The sequence below is a fragment of the Diadema setosum genome, chromosome 1 (genome assembly GCF_964275005.1).
Source record: "Diadema setosum chromosome 1, eeDiaSeto1, whole genome shotgun sequence".
Classification (NCBI taxonomy): Eukaryota; Metazoa; Echinodermata; class Echinoidea; order Diadematoida; family Diadematidae; genus Diadema; species Diadema setosum.
In genome coordinates, this window is record NC_092685.1 from 35,612,057 (window position 1) to 35,626,704 (window position 14,648).

At 37.2% G+C, this 14,648-nt stretch overlaps 1 protein-coding gene across 1 annotated transcript in view; it reads left to right on the top strand.

The window, feature by feature from the left end:
- LOC140233064 (protein stum homolog) overlaps positions 1–3,517 on the top strand; it is a 79,419-nt gene extending 75,902 nt beyond the window's left edge. Inside the window, exon 3 of the mRNA XM_072313215.1 lies at positions 2,677–3,517. Coding sequence (XP_072169316.1) covers positions 2,677–2,759 — 83 coding nt within the window. The 3' untranslated portion in view covers positions 2,760–3,517. The remainder of the gene's footprint in view (positions 1–2,676) is intronic.
- The last annotated feature ends 11,131 nt before the right edge of the window (positions 3,518–14,648 follow it).

The following is a 14,648-nucleotide window of genomic DNA, read 5'->3' on the forward strand; positions in this document are numbered from 1 at the left end:
TTCTGGAAAGCTTTTTTTTTCTTCTTTTTTTGCCTCACAGGTCAAAAGATCAAAGATCAAATGAAAGTGCTGAACTAACTTTTTCCTCCATATCTCGAAGTGGCTCAAGTTATCTTGAAACTTAGTACATATTATGCATGTTCTCCCTGAAAGTGATTATCTTATGAATTTTAGGGTCAAGGGCCAGATGAAAATGGTAACAATTTACTATTCAATTCAGAAATTGCACTTTTTCTCCACACCTGTACCTTGAAAATTACTCAATGCCTAGATGTATGAATGGGTCAAAGTCGAGTTAAAGTCCTTAAATCCCTAGATACATGCTCTCCTATTCATCCAATTAAACCTAGGTCAAGGAAGGTGAACATTTAACACATTTGTGACAAACTTGTCATTTCAATATTTTGCCAATTTTGTGAAAATGTAATCATGTACTATCTAGACCTATTGGGAAAATCATGCATTATGGCGGAGGCATACCAGTCGCCAAAGCGACATTTCTAGTTGTTATTGTTTGTTTGTTTGTTTTCGTACATAATTTACAGATGGTCCCGAGTTGCTCGCGTCATAGCATGTTTAAATGTAGGCCTGTACTATTTGACGTTGTCAACATCTAGACCATACCTTATGTCGATTTCTTCGCGAGCGAGCGAAGCGAGCGAGCGCTTGAGAAAATTATGCACACATTTTCCTACAAGATAGAATACTGTTCATCTCTGTTACATGGCGGGCGTACGAACGTCATGCAATATGCCAAAATTGATACAATCACATTTCTGCTTCCTCCATTTTTTTTCTCAAATTTCGGGGGGGGGGGGGGATGATTGTACAGGCCATCCCTCCTCCTCCATTTCAGGGGGGGGGGGATTCATCCCCCCATCCCCCCCCCCCCGATTTACGCCGATGCTCTCATAGCAAATCACCAAGCAGTTTGTCCATATGATGAAAATAATTGTGGAAATAATCAATATCTGCAATAATCCTCAGGATTGAAGGAGGAAGATGTATGTGCAACTTTAATGTGTGACTGGCAAAGTTAACAATGTTGCATCATAACTCAAAACTTGACGGCTTGTGCCGAAAGGGTGGGTTGGGTGGTGGCGCGTCGCGTTAATGGGAACCCCACCCTTCGTCCAAAGCCCCCCCCCCCCCCCCCCGGTTTTGCCGAAAGGGTGCGTTGGTACTTTTTCTCATGTAATATTAAAGACGAGTTTTGAATTTGTATTTAACCTTCAAACAACCATTTCAAAGAGGCTATCGTCCGGATCGGTTTACACTCTATTACCACTTGGTCTACAGCCAGTTGGTCTAATAGACTGTTTGATATCAGTTGGTCTAATAACCATTTGGTCTGGTCATCATTTCGTCCAATTATTGTTATTTGGGTTAATTACTATTTGGTCTGCAGTCAATTCGTCTAATAATAGCCATTTGGTCTATTTTTGGTCTAACACCAATTTATATCATCAAGTACCGATTTGGTTTACTATGAGTTGGTCTAATTCCATTTCGTCTAATCATCAAATGGTCTAAGATAAAACCAAATTTGTCCAATATAAATTTGGTATACACATCATTAATTTTGGTCCATTGCCCAGTTGGTCTAGCCTTAGCCTGTCTATCATTTAGTCTACACCCATTTAGTCTAATAACCATTGATCTTATTGCCATTTGGTCTAATAGCCAGCCTCCTAATCTAATCAGGTACCATTTGGTCCAATCATCGTTTCGTCTATATGACCAACTGGGTTATTATTATTATTATTATTTTGTTTTTGTTTTTTTTTGGGGGGGGCCTTTTTCTACGACTACGGACTACCCTCTGACCCTTCATTGAGGGAGAAAAAAAATATGTTCATACACATGAAATAAGATTAGGGTAAAGTTTAGGGTCCCTCGCCCCTCCCCATGGTGCCAGGCCAGCACCCCCAGCAGTTGGACTATAGATAAGCCACTGATTATCCACATGATCCATGCCCTGTAATGTAAAACAGAAACGGATATTAGACCAAATGGATATTGGACCAAATGAACATTGGACGAACTAAATATTAGATCCGGACGATAGCCTCTTTGAAATGGTTGTTTGAAGGTTAAATATAAATTCAAAACTCGTCTTTTAATATTACATGAGAAAAAGTACCAACGCACCCTATTCGGCAAAACGGGGGGGGGGGGGGGGGGGCTTTGGACGAAGGGTGGGGTTCCAGTCAACGCGACGCGACCCAACGCTCCCAACGCACCCTTTCGGCAAAACCGGGGGGGGGGGGGGAGGCTTTGGACGAAGGGTGGTGTTCCCATTAACGCGACGCGCCACCACCCAACCCACCCTTTCGGCACAAGCCAAACTTGACTGAAGAATATCCATAGAGGCATCCTCTATACTGTCCATTCTATGAGGAATCAGTCATTCCTCATCTTTACCGGATATCATTTCACGGTATGCCGCCTCAGTGCTAAATATTGATCATATTCATACTCAAACACCTTTGTCGAGCTGTTTGTTTCAATGTTTTGACATTTTAACACATTCCCTCCGAGATGTTGTAATTCTCTATGAATTGTACACATAACAATCCCAGTTCCCATATTTATAGGCAATAAGCTATACTGCTTTAGCATGATTGTGTAACCTACTGATCATCATTTTCTGAATCTTGATTCTCTTCTTCACAGCTGAGTATACGTACATAAGGCAGATCAGGATAAGTAAGCACCACGCGGCCGTTCTGAGGAGTGACTCGTCCAGATCCTCCTGAGCGTCCTCTTGCCCCTGCCGCAGACAGACAGTCCGTGGCTGGCCTCTTCTCTCGCTGGAGAGCATCCTCACCGTCAACCAGTCGGTACCGCTTTCACTACATCGAATGAACGACGTTCAGAGACAGATTTTCATGACATGAAAAGTTAAGAGGAAAGTGAAATAAATTGACTTAACAATAATGTCGTCGCTCAATATAACATTTCTTTTTAATCAGGCAATAGCAAAGAACAGAGGAAAATACAGAAATCTGAATATCTATCACGCAAAACACAATTATTTGGGGGGCAAAAAAGACATCATTGGATAGTACGCGTTGAGAGGAGTGCACAGTCTGTCTGTGGAAACTGGGCCCGTTCATATGTGAAAAGCAATGGTGGTCAACATCGTTCCCGCCATCAAGGTCCTAAACTTGACTGACGGAGAACAAATATCGGACGATGGCAGTAAAAGAATACGCAAACACTCCATGGTGTACTTGAGGCCAGTGTCACGGATATCAGTGTGACGGGAGGCAGACATCCTTGTCTACACAGCGGAGAGACGGGACAGCACTGGGTGTTTCAAGGAGAGAAAACAGAGACGTAAGATTCTCCTTGTAGACAAGACAAGACGGAGATGAACTCATTTAGTAGTCATCACTATGCTGATGTGATACAAGTCAAGTCGCCATGCTTGTGTCACACATGCTATCAACGATTTTTTTTTGTTCTAAAACAGCAAAAACAGGGCAGATTGTTTTGCTAAGAATAATCAAACGTGAACGATTTCAGACTCTATAGTGTGGGCTTTTCAAAATAAGGCCCATACACTAGTAATTTGTGGTTTTGGCTTCAAAGCCTCCCTTGAATGATGTGATTCGGTACATACAACTGTATTTTGTGTGTTTGTGTGTTTGTGTGTGTGTGTGTGTATGCGTGTGTGTGTGTGTGTGTGTGTCTGTATGTGTGTACGTGTTAACGTGTGTGTGTGTGTATGTCTGTATGTGTTAACAACTCTGATGTCTGTGTGTAAAATGAAACTTAATCTATTTAAATACTGCTTAGTGTTGTTTTTTTAATTTATTGATATTAAGCTAATGGTACATTTCTGGAAATGGGGATATAAAAACGATTTTGTACTGAATATGTAACGAAAAATGTCAAGAAAATGTCAAATTAGAAACAATCTTGATAATGTCCTCTCAGCACACTACATAATTTAACCAGTATACATTGTCGGCACCGGTGATATAATTGTCCGGTGCCGATAATCGCTCATGATGTTCACGATTCAGTTCAACGTGTGCGCGTGTTAAGATGAACACCTTGCTGTGTTCATTCTTACATGGATATTACCACTTTACGGCCACATCCTATCCTGCATTTTGTGCATGCCGTTGTATGTCAGCTCGTTGCGGAGTACTTTGCTTAAAGTATGACAGAACTCTCTATGACACTTAGAATTAGAACAATAAACTTTGCTTAAATTCGAAATGTTTCATGTCATTAGTGAACATGTAACACTACGTATTCACATTGTTTCAAAGTATTTGCACATCACAGTCAAAGTTATGTGCACCCATTATTCCCAGATATTGATTGGTGTCTTTAGGAAAGTCGTCGATACTTTTCATAAGGTATGGCTTTTAACTGTTTCTGATAATAGATTTGAACACGTTTCTTTCGTAAGCGCTGTAACTTATGCTATATAAAAGTGATAAAGCTGAATGAATATGTCCTTTGTTCATTGCCTGCGTAGATTTAACCATTTTTTTTTTCTATGTAACCTTTTGAAATATTTGGTGAGATATATAATACGGCCGTCTTGGTAATCTGTTTTTCAATCATGGCATTCATGCTAATCTACAGCTCAGCTGTATGTCTGCGTTCTATGTAACGTAGTTTTCTGGCTTGTTATACACGCTATACAGCTAACAAATTTATTCGCCATGTTCACCGTGCACGGAGTAAAAGCAGACGTAGAGATGCATCTAGCGTATACATGTTTTTGTTTTGGTTTTTTGCCAAGACGATATAAACGATAGCGTGTCGTGTTATTTGCAAGCAGTGTTGGAGATTCTGTGAAAAACATTGTGCGTGTTATGAATGTGGCCTTAACCGCATAAAGACACATCAATAATTTATACATTAATAACAGAGGCAGGTTTTGGTCGCAGAGGACCATGAATTTTTTATTTCGAGACATCGCCATCGGCTGGGCGGGATTGTACGAAAGGAATTGCTCTGAAACGCGTCATTAATACGAAGGGGGCCGGAAATGTGATGATACGAGTTTGTCTTGACTTGTTTTGTTGTGTCTTCTTTTGGTCCAAATGGAACTATGAGCATGAATTACTGATATGGATAACTCTGATATTTCCTTCTTTTGTATTTTCTATTTTTAGATAGTATTTCGCTTTTATTTTGCTTCTGTAGTTATGATATACTGGCAGACATTTTTGCCAGAAGGTTGTCCATCTCTTCGTTTGCTATCCTTCGCATTAATTCTTCTTTGCAGGCTGTAAAATAAAAGTATCTATTTGACCGTTGTAAAATCTTGGCACATTAGCGATTAATGAATTATAATAATTGACTTCTAAGATTGATCATACTTTTCAACTCCATCTTGTGCACATCCCAAGAATGAGTCACATACACAATCACGTTACACCTTGTACATGGATGGGATTCACAAAGCACTTCTGAGGTCTAGGCTATTGGTATAGCGAGAAGAGTGAAAGGTCACGTTGAAAGTTTAAAATTACAGTCATATTATGTGCGATAACTGAAGAAGCTTTGATCATATACAGTGCAAATGAAACGAATATGACGATTTCAGAGATCATAGATCAATATGAATGTGTCCATGTATAGTCTGATCATTATCCTGATTAGCCATTGATGGTAAGTAATGATGAATTATGGAGGCATACTTTAATCCACACTACTACTGGAGCTTCCATGCATGTATTTGGTGCGTTGATCTTAATATCGACAGTGGGTTGTGTTTCGCCGATTACAGAAAATAACATCTTTCGCTTTTTGCCAGTAATGAATGCTGAGACATGCTTAAGCTATCAGTGAATACTGCGTGATTTGTTGAGCATGCAACAATAACGCCCATTTGATTTTCGTCAGCGAGAATTGTCCCATTGGGATACTTTCAAATGAATAAAACTATGATGTAAAATATGTCGAAATTCTGTGGGAATGGAAAGTGTGAGATAGACATTGTTATTGTGTCGTTTTTAGATAATTGGAGTTACATTCGCATCAGTATTTACCATTGAATGGAACATTATGTGCGTTGTTTGCATTTAGAACTTGTAAAATCGTTCATATTATGAATGTCTTATCATATTATGTGAGATGTCATTGGTCTATGTTGTGGATTACTTTTCTGACTATTTATGTCAACACAACTTTCTATATGTAACAATTACGTGATGTACATGAATATACGTGTAATTCTTAATAATAGAAAAGGAAAATTTGCCTTCAAAGAAAATTACCATAGTAAGGACTTCAAAAAGTTTTGAAGATTATCACACGTTGTCTGGTTATTATCTCGAAGTGCCAATGGTAGAATTGTACTGAATTTCATTGAATATGAACGGTGAATTCTTCTCTCAAGTGCTCTCATGTTTTACGGACTCATTATACCTGTAATTTTTGAACACTGGCGGATTGGAAACCTTAAAGTGCAATTCCATTCCATTTTCAAGTTGGGTTGAAATAAGTCCATTTTCATCACACGAAGAGAATGGTGGAGGTTTCACCAAATCGGAACTTAAGTGAGAAAATTCGGAATTTAATTTTTTTTTCTATTACGATATGTTTTCACGCATCAGTGATATTAGTCACAAAAACATTCAAAGTGGCTGAGTGCTGAGGAGAATATGATTGTTATCACCTCACAAGTCAACAAGTCTCCCGTTGCGGTGAAAACAATCTTCCACTTCATTTCCTTTTCAACATGAGGTGAATAAGATTAAGATGTATCCTTCACATCAAACTATTGTAGTCTTGTAATCACTCAACAACAATGAGTTTCCGATTAGATGTGCAGTTTCTGAGTCACCGACCAAAAACATGATTTTGATTTTTTTTTTGTGTAGTACAAATCAAAGTCAGACTTGTGAGGTGATAAGATGTCTTCATCGCATTTCTCAATTTTCGAGTATACTCCGTGCAAAAGTTCTGAAAAGTGTCTCCTGCGTCTTGAATCATTGATTTTTTTTTTTATGTGATAATCTGGCAATGATAAAGTTTCGAGAGGCAGGGTTGCCAAAAACAGTGTGTCTTTATGATACGTTCGTGTCAAACCAACCCCACTTACTTTGCATACTTGATTACAATCATTATCAATGTTCGTTGAAATAATTAAAACTTGAATTCCGTAACTTTGTTATTCATGTCCAACTTTGATGTAACTTCCATCTTTTTGATTGGGTTTGCTCTATTTAAGTCAACTTGAATATGGACTGTAGCACTGTACTTTAAATCCTTTGTCATGACCCACAGAAACTGATGTTTGAACAGATCCACCTGTGATTCAAACGGACTTTGGAAGAAAACCGTGCCACGTGTTTAAGCTTGTTAAGCATCTTCATTAAACATTTTCATACTTCTTGTCATATGTGGAAAAAACAAAAGCAAAAGCGATGTGTCTTGTTTCATTGACTTGATACCCTTAGAACTCTGATAGGTCGTAATCGGCTAGATTAGTACTCGTTAGCTTAATTAAAAAAAAAAAAAATGTGATGAAAATAATTTTGCTGTGGGAAAGCGTCATTCCCGCGACTGTGAAAAGTGCGTCGAGCATTGCCATCATGTTCCTTTCTTCTCTTTTTGTGATTAAATTCCATTCTCTTATCCGAACGCGTTTTTACTACATTCTTAGTGCTGCTATCAATTTTTCAGTGTTGCTAAGCAATGGTACATGGGACGCATGGTGTACTTGTATAACAGATATTTTACAGCTCATTGTGTTTGTTCGTTTGGTTATTGATATTCCCGTCAAATTGCATGCCGACTCTGAAATCACACCAGCATTCAATATCTCTAGTATCTGTAGATGTCTGTCACTGCTGTCAGGAAAGAACTGTTTCCATGTAAGCAAAAAGAGCATTTCCGCGTGTTGAATGTGTATGTCAGCCTTTACTTTTTTATGGTTCTGTGTAACATTTTCTTGTCTATTTATGCTTTGAAATCATGATTTAGTGGATCCTTTTTGTCTATAGCGTCATGTTAACTTATCTTTACAATAAAGTTTGCAAAAAGAGCATGGTGCATTATAGTTTTGTTGTTTAGTATCAATAGAACACGGTATTTAGAAACGAACTGCTGGGTGATATGTCTCTTGACAGGCCCGTTACTAGGGGGTCGAGTCCCCCCCCCCCCCCTTTTTTTTTAAATGGTTGAGAGTCTGACTCTGAATGAATGGTTGAGAGAGATATCTTTAGAGCAGTGTGACCCAAACTCAACAATGACCGTACGCAGGAGAAGTAGGGGGAGAAACCGTCCTGCCCCCCCCCCCATTTTTCTTTGGACTCGGATATTAGATTTTGATATGATTTGATCAATAAATTGAGAAGATGGGTTTAGTCAACAATTGAACGTGTGATTTTTATGCAAATACGCACATGTGTGTGTGTGTGTGTGTGTGTGTGTGTGTGTGTGTATGCACGAGTGAAAATACCAGATTATCTATCCACGAATCCAGAGCAATACAAAATGGCCGAATTGGATGGTTTAATCAGTGATGAGTTACATTAAAGGGATGGTATAGTATTGGTGAAGATGAGGATTGGGCTTTTAACTTTTCGTGAGATACCAAGAAACTGCGTATGAAATAGTACAGAGCAGACCATTCTAAAAGGAATTCAAAGTTTATTTGATGAAAATCGGTTTTGGAATGGCTGAAACATCCAAACACATGTTAAAACAAAGCAATCATGATAAAAGGTGGGTCCCAACTTTTATCACGATTGCTCGTTTTTTGGTATCTCGGCCATTTCAAAATTTTCATCAAATAAACGTTGAATTCCTTTTGGAATTACATGCTCTTTCATATTTCGTAATAATTTTTTTCATTATCTCATCAAAAAAAAAAAAAAATGTTAGAAATGAGAAGTTAGGTTTCAATCAAAACTATACGATCCCTTTAATTACGTTGCCTCCAGTCCAATAAGCCAGTTGGGAGATAGCTAATGTGCAATTGGGTACAAACGACCTTTCATTTTTTCTCAGTTGGTTAGGCACTTTACTCAATTCAAAGCGACATAATGCAGCAGCTTGTCCAACATTGCAATTTATGGAACTCGTATTCAAACAAAGAATGAACCTGTGTAGATGAAGTGACCAGAATGGTTTGTCAATCAACACTTTGGGAAGCATCCATTTCATTGTGCTGTTTTGAATATATTAACAAACTTTTTCTGTTAACATTGCCAAATACCAGCTTGCTGTCAGGTGGATGTACTGGCAGGCACTAGATATGGATTTCATGAATAATCATAACATTACAGATGCTTATCTCAGTGAAATTAAAAACCAACCTGTCTCTCGGTACAATTGACCTTTTCCTGCTCATGCTCAAACTGGAACCCCGAACTGGCTTATTTCTTAAAGAACTGTTCATTAACAACCTCTTTTGATTAAAGGAGAAATCCACCCTAAAACTTATGTGATTAGAAGCAGGAAGATGAACAAGTATTTGATATACAGTTTATGTTTTGGCATAATTATTTTGCAGGATGAAAACTGTGAAAGTTATTTGATATTTTTTTTTTTTTAACTGTGATCAATTAGACATAAATTGGCAATTCTTTGATGTCACACACAAGCTCAACCCCATTTACTCTGTACTGTGAAATAAAAGCATTTTCCTTCAAGTAAATTTCCGGTCACACATTATCAATCATTTTTCAATTCCATCCCTTATGCAAAAAAAAAAAAAAAAAAAAAAAAAAAAAGTATTTCGTCATCAATAACAAAAGAGAAAGATTGTAATAGAACTTTAAGCTGCACACGGAGTTCCCAATTTAATATTTATGTATGTGCATTATTGATCACACACACACACACACACACACACACACACAAAATAATCAGAATTTCATTAACTGTCACTGTCCCGTTCCCCTCATTTTTCTGCTTCTAACCACACAAACTAATTTTCAGTGCAGACTTGCTCTTTAATTTCTAAAAGTAAACTCAACGGAAACTGGACCATCGTGGACCAAATTACGGCGGACTAGAAAAGTCAGTGTCATCACCTATACCACCGCACGGCATAAAAGAAAACCATGTAAATGAAAGGAGGTTGAGTGTGTTCCTCCCCCTCTCATAACACTCATCAACGTGACTGAAGAAGAGAGGCAAATAACATTTCGGTATGGTACATGTATAGTACTTTATTATTTAACATATATTTTTCACACTTATTGCACAAGCATTATTTTGCCACAGATGACAACAGAAATAATGATAATATATAAAAAAAAAATGATGGCATGAATTTGAGGGATTGTGAAAACCAATGAAAATATATTATATTTATCAGTCAAAACGGCATCTACAATGGCCACCACAATATACTGCATATAATCATTTGAGTCTCATGGATGTTTTCAGACTTAATGCTGATATCAATATCTTTTTAAAGAGATGAAAGTTTGACACTTGGGTATGAAAAAAAAAATGGCTTTTAAAAAAAGTTAAACTATTTTGTGACTTCAAAACATCATTTTTGTTTAATCATTAATGAATGGTGAAAGTTCGTTGTATCTCATGAAACCCATTGTAATTCTGATTATGCAATTGATATAACTGCTTAACATGACCACTGTGTTTTAATATTACATGGTGCAGAAATCTGTACGAGTTTTCGTGCTCGATACCATCAAAAAGGATAGAGGTATTTACACATTTACGTATTGATATTTTTTTTTTCAAATATCCTCTCATTTGGCATCAGTGTATAATTTGAATGTAATGTAACACTGCATGTAACTGTAATATTAAAATGTAATTGCATATCTTGCGTTCCCAGCAAACAGTATTCATGCAATCAAGAGAAATACATACAATGTATATTTCAAACTTCATCATGATCATGATATGACATAGGTGTATCTTGTACCAGCAATGAACCCTGCAAGACTAGTAAATGTGGCTGAATGATTGCAACAATTATCATCTCTGCATGCAGCCATCTGCACACTGACAGTCAGTGGACAAAACATGCCTATCTTGATCACGTATCTCTTAATGTTTCGGTTATGCACAATGTTTTGGAAATTATGCTCATATCTATTATATGGCCATGGTACATGTCGTAGCCATTTCGATGGCATAATCAGAATATAAGTTGAACTTCAGATTATAAGATGAGTTGCCCAGTTGAAAATGATTAGTTTAAGGCTATCAACCTAAAACATCTTGTTTTACATTGATACGGAAAGGTTACACACTTTTAATTGCTGTTGAAATAGGGTAATTTTACATCTTCACAGTCATCTTGGCAACTAACATTTACTGCAAAGTGTCAGACTTCTTTATTAATGTCAAAATTTCTGTTCTTGTGGGATCTAATCCTACAAGACATTCTACCATCTTATGTGTAGATTACGATTGAAGAGGCCATTTTGGATGCCTTCACTATCTTTTAGGAAACAAATAGAAATTTCACATATTTTTTTAGCAGACAAATCGAATATCTCGAAGATACAATAGTTGCATCATCTAGATTTAGATTCAGCAGCATGGAAATAGGATAAACCATCAATAAACATTTGGCACACAGTAAACCCATCAGTAAACATTGGTGCACAGTAAGACACAGTTCAAATTCTGGCATGTAAAGTGAAATACATGGTGCTTATTTTGGTGGACCTGAAGATAATTGGACAGCATGAGATATTTATGTGCACAAATATCTCTGTGCATAAAAGTGCATGAAGGTCTTTCACTTCACCTACCTTGGTAAATGTTATAGAAACTACCTTTGATTGGATTGAGGAAGTTCCTTGAATGGTTTACAGGTTTTCACCCTTTTTTTGTTGTTTTTTTTTTGCATGGACCACAACAAATTAAAAACACATTGTATCTGCTGGAGACCATGTATGCTAACTTGCTAAGAGGTAAAAAAACATTGAGGCAGGCATGAATAACTTTTGCAGCCAAGAAATTTCATTTACCTATCAAACAGGGTGAAAGAAAGGTGAAGTTATTCAGTTTTCTATGGGGAGAGGTTGGGCTGTCAAGTATTTTAAAAATCACATTCATCAATATACAAACATTGAGGCTTACAATGACTCCTACTCATTGCTGGGAGCTAAATACATGTAGTGGTACATGTTAGCAGGTCTGAACTTTTGTGTCAACTTCATTTGGAAATAAAAGAAATGCATTTAGAAAATTTGTAAGCATTCACATGAAGGTTATGCTTGAACATCAAAAGGTGATTTGTATACGTGTCATGTTTCCAACAGACATTTGACAGACACACATTGTGCACATAAGTGATTGGACAAAATTCATCAACTGTGAATGCAGTGTTTTTCAACAGAAGTAGAAGACATCAAGAGAGACAAATTATGACACGATGTCTACATTTTGCAAGGCATCCACATGGCTGTTTTTTTCTTAATCGCCACTTAAAATAGATACACAATCAAAACGGCTCAAACTTGTAAGCTAGGGAGGTGTTATACAAGAAGAAACCAAACTCCCGCTTTTGTACCCATGCTCCATACCGCAGAAAAGTTATGGGCTGTATCGCAAATGTGAACAAATTTCTTAGATAAAAGAGCACATCTTTTGTAAATTGCAATAAAACCGATGTCCCTTTCAATATTTTTGGCTACAAAAAAAGTGCAAAGAACAGAACACGTCAACAAAAATCACTAAAAAAGAATGATAATTGGACTTCTGTAACCGTTAAATGCTACAAAATACCCAGAAATATGTATTAGTCAAGTACTTAATCCAAAAGACTTATCATTCAGCGTTAAACTTGGTGAACAAAATTGTGCACAAATAATGTGGGCAAGATAATGTTAACTTTTTATGAGATACTGATATTCCTTTTTTGAGTCCTGAGGGATTGATAACAAGGAAGATTAACAAAAATGGAAGGATCTATGCCGAACAATATTACCACCAAGTTCCATACAGGATTTAAACATTTCCATTGGTTTGTTAATTGACTGAGATCTGTGATGTGATGATCATTCATGTGATTCTTATCTAAATGTGCTTATCGGCACATCCACCTGACAAAAAAAGCCTGGTATTTGGCAATATCAAAAGAAAAGGGTCATTATTGACTATTCTGGTCACCTGGTCCAAACGCAAGTTCATTCTTTCTTTGAATTCCATAAAGTGTTACATCGGGCAAGCTAAATGCATCATGTAGCTTTGAAAATAAGTGAAGTGCCTATCCAACTGAGAAAAAAGAAATGCATTTGTACCAATGTGTACATGAGCTAATTACAAACTGGCTTATTGGAATAGTGGCTTGGATCATGGAACATCAAAACCACTGGAATACTAAGTAGAGTATACAATTGTCATGCTATAAAATCTATGCATAAATCTGCACAAATTGAGAAGAGATTCCACTCCTTCTCTAAAACACCTCCCAGATGTATGTAACACACCACCTACCACTGGCAGGTTGGCAGCTACGGCTAAAATGCATAGCAACCAACACAAATTCTTTTAAGTACAAAATATACAAAAAGAGTGTATAAAATGGCATCTGACTTGCTACAGCCACCACATTGTAGAGCTGGCAGTGCAATTCTCCTGAATGCATTAGCCCCATTATTGCTGCAGCCAATGTCACATCCAATTGAACAGTTTACTAACAAATTCAAATTTTATGCATGCCTTTCTCAATACAGCAAGGTCGTTCCTGACATGCAAAAAAACTTGGCTCTCTAATATACAGTACCAGCATGCAATGCATGCACAAATGCATTGAGAATGTACACATGAACAGAATACTGTAGCTTGTCACTGGGTCCTCAGAGGAAAAAGTCCATAAAACTGAATACTTGCCTATACCACTGCACAGATAGCAGCACATTCCAGTCACTGTAAGAACTCCTGAAGCATACACAGCAATGAAACATTTCTCTTGGCAGGTCTGAGCATAAACAGCAAATCTGCCACCAAAGTATGATTGCACTCATGAAGTCATTTAGATTTTAAACATTATGAACAATGGTTCATCCTCTAGCACCTCAACTGCCTGAAACTACCCTTAACACTTTCACTCACCTGGCCAAGACCATCTTCTAAAAATCTTACAGTCACTTTGCACATTTGCAGTGGCAACCAGTTAATTCAGTAATGCAAATACAGCTGTCATGAGAACTTGTCGTTGCATGTATGATTAAAGTGTGTACTAGAGAGCAAATGATCACAGTGTGCATCGTTTGCATTACTTCATATGTTCAGAACTTTGCAATGGTAAGTACAGCATGTAAAGGTGAAAACTTATTTTGTAAGTACACACAAAGGTCATTATTCAAGCATTCTAAAATTAATTTACAATCATTGACAAATTTAATGTGTAAGACCTCAGAGCCAAGTAAGATTTACTTATGATGTGATCAAGTTAGAAATGATTATATTATAGACTTCTTCCCCAGTGTTCATCAATCCATTTTGCTCTCACACCTCTAATAAATAGATGTTTGTCTAACTGTTCCATGTTACATACTGCAGTTCTTTGGTCTACATTTAATAATTGTGTTGCACACATTGCAAAAAGTAGTTAATGGTACATGTAGGTGAGGAAAGCCCCTGGCAAGCACACGGAAAATATTTGATAAGAAAAATTAATCAATTCATATCAATTATCAAACTGGGACAAAAATGAAGGAAAGGACATA